We start from the raw sequence: 18,182 nt of genomic DNA, 5'->3' as shown, positions 1-18,182 counted from the left end.
CTAAACCACAAGGTCTTTGGCAACTCATCACGATTTCTAAGGATAAACTTAGGATATTAGAAATCACGATTTCTAATATCCTGATTTAAATATTTTTATTTTGAAAACTGATTTAAATATTTTTTGTGGTTTCTATTCTAAGGATTTAGTAAAAACATTAATCACCGTACGTGTATCTCAACGTGGTTCATGGATTCGTTATATTCTCAAGTGGCCTTAGCTTTGTCTTCATCGCCCCCTTCTCGATCTCCTCACAAGTCACAACCCTATCAACATCAATGCTCCTCCCATCACATATTGTCAATCTCTATCCCAAAATGGCAAGCTCAGCTCCCATTTAGAGTGAATAAGACAATTAAGTTAAGTTTATATCAATTTCCCTTTTAAAATTTTCATTCTCCGGTCCATTTTTTTTCTAATTAGAGAAATATATAAATAAATAAATGTATTCTTCATTTTAATTTTTTTTTCTTCCGTTTTTCAGTACTCCATGATGCACAAGACTATATATTGTAATACTCTCTCAAAACCAGATAAATTAATTAAATTATTGAAACGATATGATAGTCTATAGGTAACCATGACGAGAGGTAGATACCTGATGCCGCCGTACCCACCCACCATATACATACATAGTAAGTATATAGATAGTGCATTATATTACATAATGGAACAATAAAAAATATTTTTATTTGTCAACTACCATATAGTGTGATCACGTCCCATCTACTATTTCAAATTGGTGGTCAACCCGGTAGTGGGGGCTTAGATTCTCTGGGTTGAAAATGTTTGAAAAAGTATACAATAGATATTACTCCGTATCTTTTAAAAAATAGTGAGTATTTCACAAAAAAAATAAAAATTAAACTTGAGTAAGCTAACCACAAAAAAAAAAAAAAAAAATCAATTCAAACTACATAAAATCTTATGACATAGTCATTGTGAACTTCTGTTCAAATATTATCAATTGGTTTTTCATTCATTATAATCAACAATTCAAATCTCTATAAACCGAGTGGACAAATGACAATACATGGCATGCTGCTAAACAATTGGCAAGTTGATGCATTAAAGCTACGGCACTAAAAGACACATATATAGTCCGTCTTAAATTGTCCCAACTCACAACACTACAATTAGTCTACATGATGTGTGGTGATGAGGGTGACACTGACAATTTCAATTCATTTATTTCTTGGTTTCCAGGTCCCATATTCCGGCCTGATAGGATAACGTGACAATTCTGTTACTTTCTATGTGAAAGAAGAAGATGATTGATGAATTTTTCTATGTTCATGTGAGATAACCCTATTGGAATGGTGTCCGCAGCTTCCTTAGCCAATTTTTTCAATTCCATGGCCTTTCTCTTCATCTCTTTTCCCTTCTCACTGTCCATTAGCTCTCTCACAAGCTTCTCAACTTCATCCCTCTTCACATTGTTGTCAATCTCCATACCAATCCCCCATTTGGTACACGAATACCAGCAATTCGTCTGCTGCTCGGCGAAGAAAGGCCAGCACAGCATTGGCACGCCATTGCATATGCTCTCGAGAGTCGAGTTCCATCCGCAGTGTGTCAGGAATCCCCCGACAGCATGGTGGCCCAGGACCTGTTCCTGCGGGCACCAGCTACAGAGCATTCCCCTATCTTTAGTCTCGGCCAGGAATTCCGGTGGGAGCATAGCTGCTTCTCCGATTACTATGTCCGGCCTCACGATCCACAAGAAAGGTTTCTTGGAGTTGGCTAATCCCCACGCGAACTCCACAAGATGGTTACGTGTCATCACGGCTACGCTCCCAAAATTTACGTACACAACTGAGTTTGGTTCTTTGGTGTCGAGCCATGCCAGACAAGTGGAGTCTTCCTTCCAGAGGTTTGATGCAATTGCTCTTACGTTGTCGTCGTCAAAATGTGTCTGGAGTAACGGCAAGGGGCCAATGGCGTAGACAGGTGGGAGCATTGATTGAAGGGCCATTAAAACTTCGTGGTCCAATGCGTCAAATGTGTTTAGAATGATTGCAGTAGCTTTTTTGGATCTCTCTATTTCTTGTATCAGAAAGTTCAGCAAGATATCATTTGGATCTGTGGTTCTAATGAAACTTGGAAGGTCTCTCAGGCGTATGCCTTTAATGCCTGTTATCCAATCCAACTCCGTCTCTAGATACCCATTTGTTAAGTAACTCTCATCTGAAAGAAAACTTTGTCGTAAGAGTTGGGCCTTGCTTGGTAAACAGTTGTTGTGGACAGTTTTAATTGTGTTGATTAGCTGATTGTAAAAAAGTGATTAGTAAATTAGCTGTTGGTTGATAGCAGTTTAGCATAATATCTTTGTTCAAAAAGCTAATTGAAAATGTTGCATTGAGCAGCGTTTTGAATTTTAGAATTTTGGAGTTTGCAAAAAACTGATTAACCAAACACTTATATTAAATTTTTAATCAAGTCAAACAACTAATAGTGGTCAGATAAGTCAAATTTGACTGATAAACTAACTATTTTACCAAAAAGGACCTTAGTGATCTGATAAGCATGAAATTTGTTGGGTGAATAGGAAACCCTAGTCACGACCTCAAAAAATTCAATCCTATTATCCTAATTGACAAAGAATAACAATGAAATAAACTATCTTATGTTATGACCTTGTAATCTTAGCTAGCAAAGGACAAGAAGTAGGTAAACCACCATAGGTTACCCTAGTCGGCATGAGACAACAATGAGATATAGCAACCTAGCGGTTACTAGTTTTGTGATCTTAGTTGTCAAAGAACAACAATAAGGTAAACCACTCACAAACGACCACAAGAAAGTAAAACATACTAGATTACCAGCCTTGTGACCCTAACCATCTAACAAGGAACTGAGAGGTAAATCATCTTAAATTACTTTAGATGGAAAACAACCACAAATAGGTTACCATAGTTGACGGAGAGGCAAATAGTTGAACTTGTAAGTAATAGTTACTATTTACTTGAGCTGTTTTGCCCTGAAATTTGTTAAAGGTATAGCTCATACCTTTGAGTGGCGTGTAGCCCTTGTCGACGAGTTGAGAGTAGTGCATGAAACCCAAGACGCCAGAAGCACTAGTTGGCCAGAACAGGACGTTAGGGATGCCCAGTTCCTCGGCGGCGGCAAGGGTGAAGCTCATAATCCCGTCGGAGACGATGCACGACACCGGCGGCACGTTAGGCGCGGCGGTGTCATTAAGCCTAGCTAGAAGGCCCTTGAAAGGACCTAAACAAGTTCTAGCAGTAGACAAACAAAGGGAGGTAGCCTCTTGGGTGGCATCCACGTCTGAGGGCGGCAGGCCGTCGGGAATGGTCTCGAACCGGAACGACGGCAGGCCCCGGAGAGATTCCGGCCCCCTGGATCTCTGTAGGCGCCGGTGGTTGAATTCCGTGTTCACAAAAGTTATATGAAAGCCTTTGCTGTGGAGAATTTTGGCTACTTTCAACATGGCGTTTATGTGGCTTTGCGCTGGGAATGGTACGCACACTGCATGGGGCTTCTCAATTTCACACTCAATTGAACCCATTTCCCTCTTTCTCTCTCTATTTCTTGATTGGTTTGAGACTTTTATTTGAGTTGGTGGAAAGAAAGGGCATTCATATTTATAGGCAATTGAAAGATATTTATGGTTTGGGGATTGAATTTCTCGGGGGCCATATATTGCGTAATTAGATATGAAAAAACAACTTTATGTTGCTGAATATTTACAAGAAGGTTAGCCGCGGGTCCACTCTGAGTGTCATAATACTTAACTTCATGGTAAGTGATTAAAATATGACGTGATCTGATTGATGGATGTGAAAAATCAAGTAGGTTATGACGTGGTAACTAAGGCGGGCTAGTGTCGTAACGCAATAGCACAATTACACCTACTACATCGTTAGGTAATAAATCATATTGCAAATTAGATTACAAAAAATTTTAACTACTTAGCTAGATGTAAATTTCTTTGATAAATAATGTGTACAAGTACACCTACTGCATCGTTAGGTAATGAATCATATTGCAAATTAGGTTACGAAAAACTTTAACTACTTACTTGAATGTAAATTTCTTTGATAAATAATGTTTAATGATATGAGAGAAATTTATTTGACTACTCCTCGTTTATTTGACTGTCGTAAGTCGTAACGGAGCCCCGTAACTGATATATACTACAATTCTTTTCAAAAGATATTGCCTCACATTTGTTTTTATATTATAGAATAAAACTGTAGTTATATCGAAATGTAACTGTAGTTGTGTTGAAATGTAACTGCAGTGTATATAAGTTGATACTGAATAACAGTTTCACATTTTTGGGTGTATATTGTCCAATGAAACTGTAGTTATATCGAAATGATATTATAGTTGTGTTGAAAGAAAACTGAATAACATGTTCACATATTTAGTGTATAATATCGAATGAAACTGCAATTATATAAAAAAGGAATTGCAATTGTGTTGAAAGGGAACTGCAGTGTATATAAACAGATAATGAGTTAACAGTTTCACTTTTTTGGTGTATATTGTCCAATGAAACTGTAGTTATATCAAAATGATATTGTAGTTGTGTTGAAAGAAAACTGAATAACAGGTTCACATATTTGATTGGTTCGAGACTTTAATTTGAGTTAGTGGAAGGAAAAGGCATTCATATTTATAGGCAATTGAAAGATATTGCATTATATTACATAATGGAACTATCAAAAATATTTTTATTTGTCAACTAGCCAGTAGTCCGATCGCATCCGAGTTACCATTTCAAATGGGTGATCACCACAACTGTGGTGGCTTATATTTTTGGTCTAAAAATATTTAAAAAATTTAGACCATATACAACATAAAATCTTGTGAGCTAGTCATTGTGAACTTGTGTTCAAATATTATAAATTGCTTTGTTCATTCATTATCAACGATTCAAATATCTATAAACCGAGTGGACAAATGACAGTGCATGGCAGGCTGCTAAACAATTGACAAGTTGATGCATTAAAGGCACTAAAAGATACTTAATCAGTCTCTTATTAAATTGTCCCAAGTCACAACAGTACAATTAGTACGTCTACATGATGTGTGGTAATGAGAGTGACACTGACAATTTCAATTCATTTATTTCTTGGTTTCGAAGTCCAATGTTCCGACCTGATAGGACAATGGGACAATTCTGTTACTTATTATTATGTGAAATGAGAAGATGATTGATGAATTTTTCTATGTTCATATGAGATAAGCCTATTGGAATGGTGTCCGCAGCTTCCTTAGCCAATTTTTTCAATTCCATGGCCTTTCTCTTCATCTCTTTTCCCTTCTCACTGTCCATTAGCTCTCTCACAAGCTTCTCAACTTCATCCCTCTTCACATTGTTGTCAATCTCCATACCAATCCCCCATTTGGTACACGAATACCAGCAATTCGTCTGTTGATCCGCGAAGAAAGGCCAACATAGCACTGGCACGCCATTGCATATGCTCTCGAGAGTCGAGTTCCATCCGCAGTGTGTCAGGAATCCCCCGATAGCATGGTGGCCCAGGACCTGTTCCTGCGGGCACCAGCTAGAAAGCATTCCCCTATCTTTAGTCTCGGTCAAGAATTCTGGTGGGAGAATAGCTGCTTCCCCGGTTATCATGTCCGGCCTCACGATCCACAAGAAAGGTTTCTTGGAGTTCGCTAATCCCCACGCGAACTCCGCGAGATGATGCTCCCAAAATTTACATAAACAACTGAGTTTGGTTCTTTGGTGTCGAGCCATGCCAGACAGGTGGAGTCTTCTTTCCAGAGATTTGATGCGATTGCTCTTACGTTGTCGTCGTCGACCTGGAGCAAAGCTAAGGGGCCGATGGCGTAGACAGGTGGGAGCATAGACTGAAGGGCCATTAGAACTTCATGCTCCAATGCGTCGAATGTGTTTAGAACGATTGCAGTCGCCTTTTTGGATCTCTCCGTTTCTTGTATAAAAAAGTTCAGCAAGATATCATTTGGATCTGTGGTTCTAAAGAAAGTTGGAAGGTCTCTCAGACGTATGCCTTTCATGCCTTTTACCCCATCCAACTCCGTCTCCAGATACCCATTTGTGAAGTAACTCTCGTCTGAAAGAAAAATTTGTTGTAAGACATAAGCATGAAATTTTTTGGTTGAAGAGGAAACCCTAGTGACGACCTGAGGTGTGTACCGAAGAAAATTCAGTATTATTATCCTAGCTGACAAAGAATTACTATGAAGTAAGCTAGCTTATGTTAGGGTCTTGTAATTTTAGCTTGCAAAGAACAACACGTAGGTAAACCACCTTAGGTTGCTTTAATCGGTAAAGGACAACAATGAGATAAATCAACCTAACTATGTTATTGGCCTTGTGATGTTATTTGTAAAATGACAACAACTAGGTAAACCACCTTCAATTACTCTAACGGGCAAATGACCATAGTAACTAACCTAGAAGTAGAGAGTTGAACTTGTAACTACTAACTAATAATTATTATTTACTAAGTCAACCGTGGCCAAACAGGTAATAGTGCTTAAACAAGTCAAAATTAATTGGTAAACTAACTATTTTATCCAATAGGCCTAAAGCCATAGCTTTCACCTTTGAATGGCGTGTAGCCCTTCTCGACAAGTTGGGAGTAGTGCATGAAACCCAAGAAGCCAGAAGCACTAACTGGCCAGAACAGGACGTCAGGGATGCCCAGTTCCTCGGCGGCGGCAAGGGTGAAGCTCATAACCCCGTCGGCGACGATGCACGACACTGGCGGCACGTTAGACGCGGCGGTGTCATTAAGCCGAGTTAGAAGTTCCTTGAAAGGACCTAAACAAGTTGTAGCAGTAGACGCACAAAGAGAGGTAACTTCTTGGGTGGCATCCGCATCTGAGGGCGGCAGACCGTCGGGAATGGTCTCGAACCGGAACGACGGCAGGCCCCGGACAGATTCCGCCCCCCTGGATCTCTGTAGGCGCCGGTGGTTGAATTCTGTGTTCACAAAAGTTATGTGAAAGCCTTTGTTGTGGAGAATTTTGGCTACTTTCAACATGGCGTTTATGTGGCTTTGGGCTGGGAATGGTACGCACACCGCATGGGGCTTCTCAATTTCACACATAATTGAACCCATTTCCCTCTTTTTTTTCTCTCTCTCTCTCTCGCTTTCTTGATTGGTTTGAGACTTTTATTTGAGTTGGTGGAAGGAAAGGACATTCATATTTATAGGCAATTGAAAGATATTTATGGTTTGGGAATTGAATTTCTGGATTGGTTTAATGGGTTGTAGGAGTCCAGAGCCATATATTACGTTATTAGATAAGAAATGAAAAGAGTCTCTCAGTGTCTAATAGAGTAATGTAAATTATAGTAACTCAGCTAAACATGGAGGTTACTCCCACACTATGAGACTCAATCTCTGAAAATTCTTTACAAACTTCACCCTAGTGACCAACTAAACCGTTCATGCAAGCTTAATTGTTGCAAACTAGTCAATATATAACATAACCTTTACGGGGCGTTTGGTTGGAAGGAGGCAATTAGGTGGGAAAAGAATTGTAATTCCATGGAAAAAGAATAATGCGGGAATAAAGTGGAGTTTAAATTCCAGTGTTTGGTATGCAGGAATAAAATTACTGGGAATTTCAATTCCAATGTTTGGTATACATTTGAATTGAGAGGGAATAAGTTGTATAAAGTCCAAAATGTCCATTATTATTATTATTATTATTATTATTCTTCTTCTTCTTCTTCTTCTTCTTCTTAAATGACAAGTATCTATTGGACCCATTTGCATATTCAAACCCCAAAAAATATAACATATTAAATTCAAAAGCATCTACCGTATTTCTTGAACTAAAAAAACACCAGCATTTGATTTGGGTAGTCAAAAATTTTGAAGAGTTATGCATATAAAGAATTCAAAGGAATATTCACGAAAGTTGCTGTATATAAACAATGCATATAAAGAATGCAAATTTTGAATAGTTGCTGCATATAAATATTTAAAGGAACATACACAAAGGGAAGTCGAAGAATAATACAATCTATAATTTTGAAGGGAAGGTTAGACATCAATTTTAGGTTAAAATAAGGGAGGGTAATTTTGTCTCAGTGTTATATTTTTTTCTTCCTAAAATCCATAAAGTTAAAATCCCAAGGGTCATGGGATTCTAATTTCATGAAAATGAGAAAATTGTCATTTCCTCCAACCAAACAAAAGAATTTAGTTGCCTTTGGAATTAGATGGAAATTTAGTGAGAAAGGAATATAATTGTAATTTCTCCAACCAAACACTAGTACTTTTTTTTTTTTTTAAATTTTTAAAACACCCTGTACTTGATTAATCAGGAATTCTTATGATTATTTCCCTGATGCTCTAATGGTAAAAAATGGCAACTGACTTTCCGCATTTCTGCCAAAAACGGAGAGCCTATCCCTATCTTAAAACAAGATCAAAACGTGCATCCCTTTATCATATCGAAACATATGGAAACAAAAATAACAAGTACATTGCTCCTAACGAGTGATTAAGTGAGTGCAATATGATTCTGGTACTTGAAAGTCACGAGTTTAATTCATATCAATATTTTTTTGTTGGGTAGGAATACTGCAGGCTTTCCTTGTTACCTAAAAAAAAACATTTAATTTAGATGTGTCATTATGTTTGAATTGAATTTGATGTTATATTGTTTTTTTTTTTAAATTAAAGCTAATTCATTAATTATAAATAGGAACGTTTATAGCAAAGTTCGATGGAATGACAAACCACTCATTACAATCTGACTCACTAACAACTTTTCTAGCTATGCTACACACAACTTGATTCGCGTTTTACAAATTAGAAGCTAGGATTCTTGAATGAACTTAAAGCTTCTTTAAAATCAATAATGATCTGGCCAAAACTTGATTCACGGTTTACAAATTAGAAGTTAGGATTCTTGAATGAACTTAAAGCTTCTTTAAAATCAATAATGATCTGGCCAAACGTACACACGACTATCTCTGGTTGAAAAGTCTTGCACGCCACCTGAATATTCATTCCCATTTTTCTGTCCATTGATAATATTTCCGTCTGAAAATACACACTCGATCTTCAGTGAAAAATTTGACCAATTTATCATAGGTTTGTTAACCTACCAACCGAACTGATCTGCATATCATAATTAAGAAGATGCACTTTTTATCGTCGTCTTCATTGAATGAGTTTCACAGACGTTATGATCATTTGTATCTTTTCACGTTCCATGAAAACTTCGTCAAAGGAAAAGATCATTTAGAAAAGAGTTCCTCAATGTTTTTTTTTTTTATTTTCTAGAGCTGATGATTAGCCAACGTGGTGGCCGGGAAAACCATGCCATGCACGTGTATGTACACGGTACACACGCCACTCTTTCATATACATTTTAATTTAAAAAGGTTCTACTCATATAATCGTTTCATATCATATCATAATCATATAAGTATATTATAAGAGTGGGAAGTAATAATAATAATTCATCTCCCATGTAGTATTCTTAGACTTCACTGGAAAGACAAATTTTGCCTAAGACCTAAGATAATTTAACTTTGACTACTCCTCGTTTGACTCTCATAACCAGGAGAGAAGATCGAGATAACAATTTCTTATTTTAAAAAATGTTGATCAAATACTTTACATAGTTTTACTATTTTAAAATTATATTCACACGATATACACTTATTATAATTTCAATTTCATTTTACGCTAATCATTTATAGATAAAATTAACTTTTTCCCCATTTATTTTTAAACTCTTTACATAATTTTTAAAAAAAAAATTATATTAATTTCTAAGCATATGATGGGCAAATTTTCTAAAATTGAGAACTTAATCTGCAACCGTTGTCTACTCTCTTTATATTATGTTGTGTGAATCACATATATTGGATTAATCATATTATTGAAAAGATTTTTTTAAAATATTGTTTTTTTTTTCTATAAACATTATAAATTTCCTATTTTGATTTCACAAAATGTCCTATTGTTGCCCATTATTGAATCATGCATGCTACTACATACTCATAGAAAGAAAAGAAATACTATATGTATTTTCATTTTTTACTTTTTGTTTATGTGAATACGTGACCTATTATATTTCATTTATTTAAAAAAAAATGTTACAACATTGTTTCTTTTCCTTTTATCCCTTTTATTAGCAACATTACATGGCAGGATGCTAAACAATTGGCAAGCTGATGCATTAAAGGCACTAAAGGACACATAGTCACTGCCCACTGGTCATCAGTCTCTTAAATTGTCCCAAGTCACAACAATACAATTAGTCTACATGATGTGTGGCGATGAGGGTGACACATGACAATTTCAATATAATTTATTGCATGTCCATAAAAAATTGAAATTTTTTTGTTCTGAGGTCCCATATTTCGACTTGATAGGACTATGAGACAATTCTGTTACTTACTATGTGAAAGGAGAAGATGATTGATGAATTTGTCTATGTTGATGTGAGACAAGCCTATTGGAATGGTGTCCGCAGCTTCCTTAGCCAACTTTTTCAATTCCATGGCCTTTCTCTTCATCTCTCTCCCCTTCTCACTCTCCATTAGCTCTCTCACAAGCTTCTCAACTTCATCCCTCTTCACATTGTTGTCAATCTCCATACCAATCCCCCATTTGGTACACGAATACCAGCAATTTGTCTGTTGCTCGGCGAAGAAAGGCCAGCAAAGCATTGGCACGCCATTGCATATGCTCTCGAGAGTCGAGTTCCATCCGCAGTGTGTCAGGAATCCCGCAACAGCATGGTGGCCCAGGACCTGTTCCTGTGGGCACCAGTTAGAGAGCATTCCCCTGTCTTTAGTCTCCTCAAGGAATTCCGGTGGGAGCATAGCTGCTTCCCCGGTTACCATGTCCGGCCTCACGATCCACAAGAAAGGTTTCTTGGAGTTGGCTAATCCCCACGCGAACTCCACGAGATGATTTGGTGTCATCACTGTTATGCTCCCAAAATTTACGTACACAACTGAGTTTGGTTCTTTGGTGTCGAGCCATGCCAAACAGGTGGAGTCTTCTTTCCAGAGGTTTGATGCGATTGCTCTTACGTTGTCGTCGTCAAACTGTGTCTGGAGTAACGGTAAGGGGCCGATGGCGTAGACAGGTGGGAGCATTGACTGAAGGGCCATTAAAACTTCATGGTCCAATGCGTCGAATGTGTTTAGAATGATTGCAGTTGCCTTTTTGGATCTCTCCGTTTGTTGTATTAGAAAGTTCAGCAAGATATCATTTGGATCTGTGGTTCTAAAGAAAGATGGAAGGTCTCTCAGACGTATGCCTTTCATGCCTTTTACCCAATCCAACTCCGTCTCCAGATATCCATTTGTTAAGTAACTCTCATCTGAAAGAAAATTTAATTTGTTGTAAGACTTATTAATTACCTGTAAGCATGAAATTTGTTGGGTGAAGAGGAAACCCTAGTGACGATGTGTACTGAGAAAATTCAGTCCTATTATCTTAGTCGAAAAGAATAACTATGAAGTAAGTTAGCTTATGTTAGGGTCTTATAATTTTAACTTGCAAAGAACAACAAGTAGGTAAACCACTCTAAGTTATCTTAGTCGGCAAAGAACAATAATGAGATAAATCAATCAAACTAGGTTATTGGCCTTGTGATTTTAGCTGTCAAATGACAACAACAAGACAAACCACCTTCAATTACTCTAACGGGCAAATGACCATAATAGCTAACATGCATAGAGGTAGAGAGTTGAACTTGTAAGTTGTAACTACTAACTAGTAGTTATTATTTACTAAGTCAACTGTGACCAACTTGGCTGTTTTGCCCTGAAAGTTGTTAATAAGACTCTATTTGGTAAATAACCTTTAGTTGATTGTGCTAGAGGGTATGAGACTATGAGTAGTTGATAACATTAACTGTTTATATAGAAAGATGTTTAATAAATTATTTGTTAGCTGATAACTGTTTGGTATAATTTATTTTCTCAAAAAAGTTATTAATTGAAAAAGTTGATTTGAACAACTTTTTGAATTTTAACATTTTGAAATAACAAAAAACATGCTAACCAGACACTTAGTTTTTAACCAAATCAATCGGGTAATAGTGTTCAAATAAGTCAAAATTAATTAGTAAACTAACTATTTTACCGAACAGGGCCTAAAGCAATAGCTTTCACCTTTGAATGGCGTGTAGCCCTTCTCGACGAGTTGGGAGTAGTGCATGAAACCCAGTAAGCCAGAAGCACTAATTGGCCAGAACAGGACGTCAGGGATGCCCAGTTCCTCGGCGGCGTCAAGGGTGAAGCTCATAATCCCGTCGGAGACGATGCACGACACTGGCGGCACGTTAGACGCGGCGGTGTCATTAAGCCCGGCTAGAAGTTCCTTGAAAGGACCTAAACAAGTTGTGGCAGTAGACACACAAAGGGAGGGAATGTCTTGGGTGGCATCCACGTCTGAGGCCGGAAGGCCGTCGGGAATGGTCTTGAACCGGAACGACGGCAGGCCCCGGAGAGATTCCGGCCCCCTGGATCTCTGTAGGCGCCGGTGGTTGAATTCTGTGTTCACAAAAGTTATGTGAAAGCCTTTGTTGTGGAGAATTTTGGCTACTTTCAACATGGCGTTTATGTGGCTTTGGGCTGGGTATGGTACGCACACTGCGTGGGGCTTCTCAATCTCACACTTAATTGAACACATTTCCCTCTTTCTCTCTCTATTTCTTGATTGGTTTGAGAATTTTATTTGAGTTAGTGGGAGGAAAGGGCATTCATATTTATAGCCAATTGAAAGATATTATTTATGGTTTGGGGATTGAATTTCTCGATTGGGTTAATGGGTTGTAGGAGCCCAGAGCCATATATTGCGTAATTAGACAAGAAATGACAACTTTATGTTGCTGAATATTTACAAGAAGGTTAGCCGCCGGTCCACCCTGAGTGTCATAATACTTAACATCATGGAAAGTGACTAAAATGTATCGTGCTCTAATTGATGAATGTGGAAAATCAAGAAGGTTAGTGACGTGGTAACTAAAGCGGGCTAGTGCCGTAACGCAATAGCACAATTACTATATCGTTATCGTCTACTCTTTTTATACTATGTTGTGTGTATCACACGTGTTGAATTAATCATATTAACGGAAAGATATTTTGATAAATTTTGAATTTTGAATTTTTTTTTTTTGTGAAAATTTTCTCCCTGGAGTGATAATAATTGTCCACATGTCTAGAGCTTTCAAATGATGGAGACAAGTAGACAACATATGTATGCACATACAAGTTGGGGATGGGCGGGTACGATATACAGGTGGACATTGAAGGCACAATTAAGGTGCATGGTTCACTGATATTTATTTACATGCTACTTTCTTCCCAAAAGGCTGGGACTTCATTTCCATTTATTTCCATTGGCACTTGCCTATTTGGTTAGTTGGAGATAAGTCTTTCCTAATTTCTTTTCTCTACTTTTTTCTCCACTGACTTGATATCATTTGATTGATTTAATTTTTTTTTAGTGGTTGTTAAGCTATTCATGGAATCATGGGCATCTAATGATTACGAGCCACAGGGGAAATATCAATTCTTATACCATGGACCAACGTTTACACTGTACGGTGGACTCTGGTTTATGTATATGTGTTTTATGTTATGACTTTTTGTGTCTTGTGTTATGAAATTCTGTACCTAAAACAAATTAAAAATTGTGTCTTTTGTTTACATGAGTACGTGACCTGTTCTATTTCATTGATTTAAAAAAAAAAAAAAGTGACAAGACTCTTTTTTTTCTTTTTTCTCTCCTTTATCAGCAACATTACATGTAACTATTTACCAAATCTTTCATATTTTATATATCATTTTCCAAACATTAATATAGTATGGAGTAATTAGATAGCAACATATAACTTAAAATTGAAATTCATGATGACATTAATAATAACTCGACATTATTATATAATTTTCACAATAGACCTATAATAATAGACTAAGCATACCATATTCCATGTTATAATAAGATACCATAAGGAACTATTTTAAAACTCTTATTTATTACACAAAAAGATGAAGAAAGAACTCACAAAAGATAAGTATCATCCACTATCCTGTCACACCAGGTGGGATGTGAGAGTTCGAGGCCAAAAAATTGTCTTTTCTAGGCACGTAAATGGCCGGTGTGGTCTAATATTTTGGAGGAAGGAGATGAAGATTGATGAGCTTATCTATGTTGATCTGTGATGATCCGATGGAAAAAGTTGCAGCTTCTTCTGCTAACTTCTTCCATTCCATGGCTTTCTTCGTCATCTCTCCTCCCTTCTCTCCCTCCATTAATTCCCTCACAAGCTTCTCAACTTCATCCCTCTTCACATTGCTGTCAATCTCCCTGCCAATCCCCCATTTACTGCAAGCATAATGGCAATTGGTAGGTTGCTCGGCGAAGAACGGCCAGCACAGCATTGGCACCCCGCTGCAGATGCTCTCGAGAGTCGAATTCCATCCGTTGTGGGTCAAGAATCCCCCGACAGCTGGGTGGCCCAGGACTTGTTCCTGGGGACACCAGTTTTTGAGCATTCCTCTGTCTTTAGTTTCCTCTACAAATTCCTGTGGGAGAATGGCCGCCTCCCCGGTGACCAGGTCGGGCCGGACGATCCACAAGAATGGTTTCTTGGAGTTCGCTAATCCCCAGGCGAACTCCGAGAGTTGGTCTGGTGTCATCACTGTTATGCTGCCATAGTTGACATAAAGGACAGAGTTTGGGGCTTTCGTGTCCAGCCATTCCAGACAGGAGGTGTCTTCTTTCCAGAGGTTTGATGCCAGTGATCTTACGTTGCTGTCTTTGACCTGTGTGTGGAGGAACTGTAATGGGCCGACGGCGTAGACCGGCGGGAGCATGGACTGAAGCGCCATTAAAGCTTCATGCTCCAACGCGTCAAAGGTGTTGAGAATGATGGCAGAAGCCCTTCTCGATCTCTCTGTTTCTTGTATCATGAACTTGACCATGTATTCATCTGGATTTGTGGTTCTAAAGAAAGATGGAAGGTCTCTCAGACGTATGCCTTTCATGCCTTTTACCCAATCCAACTCTGTCTCCAGATACCCATTTGTCAGGTAACTCTCATCTGAAAGAAACATTGAAAAAAAAAATCACTAATTTGTATGAATGAAATCGGACACAATTCAAGTATCTGCACTAACTAAATCCTGCATTGTTGCCAAAGACTTTGTGATCTCGTAGCACCTGATTTATACTCTCACATGGAAGGGTGCTTCAGTAGGTTGAGAAAATGAAGATACTAGATTGTAACAGAATTTTTAATTATCAAATTAGTCTAAAGAACTTAGTTGGAATTGTAGAATTCAATCATTTTTAGCATGAAATTTGTTACCTTTGAAAGGCGTGTAGCCCTTGTCGAGGAGCTGAGTGTAATGCATGTAACCCAACAACCCACAGGCGCTAGGAGTCCAGAACAGGACTTCCGGGACGCCCAGCTCCTCGGCCGCGGCGACGGTGAAGCTCATGACCCCGTCGGAGACTATGCAGGACACGGGTGGAGCGTTTGACACGGCGGTGTCATTAAGCCTAGCAAGAAGCTCCTTAAAAGGGCCTAAACAGGTGGCGCTAGTAGACTCGCACAGCGAGGGGATATCCTGGGTGGAATCCGCCTCCGACAGGGGAAGCCCGTCGGGAATGGTCTCAAAACGGAACGACGGCAGGCCCCGGAGAGATTCCGGCCCCCGGGATCTCTCCAGGCGGCGGCGGTTAAATTCTGTGTTGACAAATGTGATGTGGAAGCCTCTGTGATGGAGAATCTTGGCTAGTTTTAGCATGGGGTTGATATGGCCTTGAGCCGGAAACGGTATGCACACTGCATGGGGCTTGTCTAGTTCAGATCTAAGAGAACCCATTTCACTCTCTACTCTACAAAACTTGTGATCTGTGAAATGCTTCAACTTTGAGCCCTTCTTATATGCCGAAAATGGCAAGAGCTTCATAGCGAAATAAACCGCCACATTTTTCACTTGATATATCATGTGAATATTATAATGCATTGGAAACCACCCTATTTGATTGCTAAAATCCAATCAACAGAATTACAGAGAGGAGGAGATCAGATTCGATTTGGTTTACTGGATTATTAATATATTATATATGATTTTGTGATAAACAAAATTAACGGCCTATATTTTAAAAAATCTGGCTAAAATGTAATTCCGTCCACTCTGAATTAATAGATTCTTTATATTACAACATGATCTACTTATAAATCATTAAATTATTTTGGCCTAGAATTTTATGTTTAAATAGATTTATTTAGTATAGTGTAATTTATTGACCTTATTAATTTAGATTTAGACCAGTAAAAAAAAGGAAGGGATATATAGCATGTAGGATATACATGCCAAGTGTTTGCTTAATTGCTTGAACGACTTATGAACTGAATGTCGTTATTGTTGAGAATTTTGATTTCGACAGAAACGGAGTTCACACCAACCAACCGCCTCTAGCCCCTCAGTTCCAGGTCCAAGTAGGCCAATGTAGACTCTGAACCAGACGGGAAGACAGGTTATATTGCTTACAAGTTTTATTAAGGAGTTTAGTTTTTTTACCCCTAGAATTAACTATATATGTCAATGCACCACTAACGTTACAGAAATTCGCCACTTTGTTCACAATCGAGGGACTAAAAACGGATATGATAATAACGCAAGGACTGAGTTGTCATTATGGTTATAACTCAGGGACCAAACTCGTCATTTTCCTTAATAGGAAAAAGATATGATAAATATAAGTGTATGGTAATAATGGTGGACTCATCAATGTTAGAATTAATAATAACGAAGTTATAACCGTGGGTAGTTTTGTCTAACAAGAATGTAATAGGAACAATTTTGTCCAATAAAATTAACATGTACAACATTTAAAGTAAAATGTACACATTTATTATTATACAGAAAAAATACATAAACCAATGATATAATTTAGATTGTGACTTATTATGTTTTTAAATAATTAAGTCCTGTGATATTTTATTATAAACTTACAATCCCTCGATGTGACATTAATTAATTATTACATCAAAAAATTTATAAATACATAAAATATAAATCAATTTAAAAGATCTTACTAGACTTCGATTAAGAAGACACTGACAAAACTTATAACCTATTTTTAATAATATAAGAAATTAAATACCGTTCACAACTGACAAAACAATGAATGAACTTGCAACCTATATATGCAGCAGACAAATTAATGGCTTTTTTGGGAGCCAATTTTATCATAACTATTGTCACAAATCACATTATCCCACGTGTTGGATTGATACCAAATTTATGTGGACTAAAGAAATCTCCGTTTCAAGATGTTTCTGCAGGTTTGTGTCATTGGCGGTGCTGAGACTTGAGAATTGAAGGCCGACTTAAACTCCACCGGCTTGCCCATTTTTGGATTTTGGTGGTTCCATTTTTATAAATATATGAGTACGTGTCAAAAGTATAAGTACAATATTTAAAATTGTAAATTATATGATTTTTATTTCAGATTATTTTGTAATTGGACTCTCTAAAATTGAGATTTTATGTTACTGTCCAATTATCTTACACGTTCTAAAATTCGATCATGTTGTTGCCGTCTCGATCGCTTGTATAGTCGGCGTACAATGTGTTCATGTGTACATGAAAGTTGATGCCGGTGGTCTAGTAAAACGGATAATCATTTCTTCAAATGATTTTAGAATTAAGATTGTATATATGAATCGAAATTAGAACGTGAAAATGTTACTAACTGCACCTGAACTTTAAACGATAGGATTATTGTTTAAAGAATTGATAATATTAACACTCTGTCATTTACTGATTCCAATTGAATAAGTTTTGCTAGTTTCAACATTACGTTTATGTGTAATTATTATTGTGTAGATCATGGTCCATATTATCAAATAATGTACATTCAGTACACAAATAATGTACTTTTAGTATATTAAAAATGTATATTATATTCAGAGAAAGTACATTATTTGAGTATTAAAAGTATATTCTTTTATATAATATACATTCAATACACGAATAATGTATCTTTAGTATATTAAAAGTATACATTGTGTATGTCCACACAACACTTATGCGCGGGGCTTCTCAAATTCACAATTGAATGAACCCATTTCCCTCTTTCTTTCTCGATTTTGGTAAATTATTGTGTGGATCATGGTCCACATAACTGTGTAAACCATGAATATAAGGT

The 18,182-nt window shown here is 37.4% G+C and overlaps 3 protein-coding genes and 1 pseudogene across 3 annotated transcripts; all 4 read right to left on the bottom strand.

Annotated features, from left to right (window-relative positions):
- Nucleotides 1-958: 958 nt before the first annotated feature.
- On the bottom strand, nucleotides 959-3,554 carry LOC116022119 (7-deoxyloganetin glucosyltransferase-like). Its single transcript, XM_031262690.1, has 2 exons — nucleotides 3,010-3,554; nucleotides 959-2,187 (listed from the first exon to the last, which is right to left on the bottom strand). Exons 1-2 carry the CDS (start codon nucleotides 3,527-3,529, stop codon nucleotides 1,247-1,249), a joined length of 1,461 nt encoding a protein of 486 aa, XP_031118550.1. The 5' UTR covers nucleotides 3,530-3,554; the 3' UTR covers nucleotides 959-1,246.
- Nucleotides 3,555-5,022: 1,468 nt separating this feature from the next.
- Nucleotides 5,023-7,097, bottom strand: LOC116022124 (annotated as a pseudogene).
- Nucleotides 7,098-10,147: 3,050 nt separating this feature from the next.
- Nucleotides 10,148-12,664, bottom strand: LOC116022118 (7-deoxyloganetin glucosyltransferase-like). Its single transcript, XM_031262689.1, has 2 exons — nucleotides 12,125-12,664; nucleotides 10,148-11,328 (listed from the first exon to the last, which is right to left on the bottom strand). The coding sequence occupies exons 1-2, from the start codon at nucleotides 12,642-12,644 to the stop codon at nucleotides 10,388-10,390; spliced, it is 1,461 nt and encodes a 486-aa protein (XP_031118549.1). The 5' UTR covers nucleotides 12,645-12,664; the 3' UTR covers nucleotides 10,148-10,387.
- A 1,185-nt stretch (nucleotides 12,665-13,849) lies between these two features.
- LOC116022117 (7-deoxyloganetin glucosyltransferase-like) lies at nucleotides 13,850-15,939 on the bottom strand. The gene is made up of 2 exons (XM_031262688.1): nucleotides 15,328-15,939; nucleotides 13,850-15,060 (listed from the first exon to the last, which is right to left on the bottom strand). Exons 1-2 carry the CDS (start codon nucleotides 15,932-15,934, stop codon nucleotides 14,123-14,125), a joined length of 1,545 nt encoding a protein of 514 aa, XP_031118548.1. The 5' UTR covers nucleotides 15,935-15,939; the 3' UTR covers nucleotides 13,850-14,122.
- Nucleotides 15,940-18,182: the final 2,243 nt, after the last annotated feature.

This window comes from Ipomoea triloba, chromosome 6 (assembly GCF_003576645.1).
Source record: "Ipomoea triloba cultivar NCNSP0323 chromosome 6, ASM357664v1".
NCBI classification, from domain to species: domain Eukaryota; kingdom Viridiplantae; phylum Streptophyta; class Magnoliopsida; order Solanales; family Convolvulaceae; genus Ipomoea; species Ipomoea triloba.
This window is presented reverse-complemented; position numbering and strand designations above follow the sequence as displayed.

What these genes read in the sequence shown, in the direction of transcription:
- LOC116022119 (XM_031262690.1), bottom strand. Translation starts at nt 3,529, where the DNA reads ATGGGTTCAATTGAGTGTGAAATTGAGAAGCCCCATGCAGTGTGCGTA. An exon ending in GGGCTACACGCCACTCAAAG is followed by an intron (nt 2,188 to 3,009) that starts GTATGAGCTATA and finishes GTTTTCTTTCAG; the next exon opens with ATGAGAGTTACTTAACAAAT.
- LOC116022118 (XM_031262689.1), bottom strand. Translation starts at nt 12,644, where the DNA reads ATGTGTTCAATTAAGTGTGAGATTGAGAAGCCCCACGCAGTGTGCGTA. An exon ending in GGGCTACACGCCATTCAAAG is followed by an intron (nt 11,329 to 12,124) that starts GTGAAAGCTATT and finishes ATTTTCTTTCAG; the next exon opens with ATGAGAGTTACTTAACAAAT.
- LOC116022117 (XM_031262688.1), bottom strand. Translation starts at nt 15,934, where the DNA reads ATGAAGCTCTTGCCATTTTCGGCATATAAGAAGGGCTCAAAGTTGAAG. An exon ending in GGGCTACACGCCTTTCAAAG is followed by an intron (nt 15,061 to 15,327) that starts GTAACAAATTTC and finishes TGTTTCTTTCAG; the next exon opens with ATGAGAGTTACCTGACAAAT.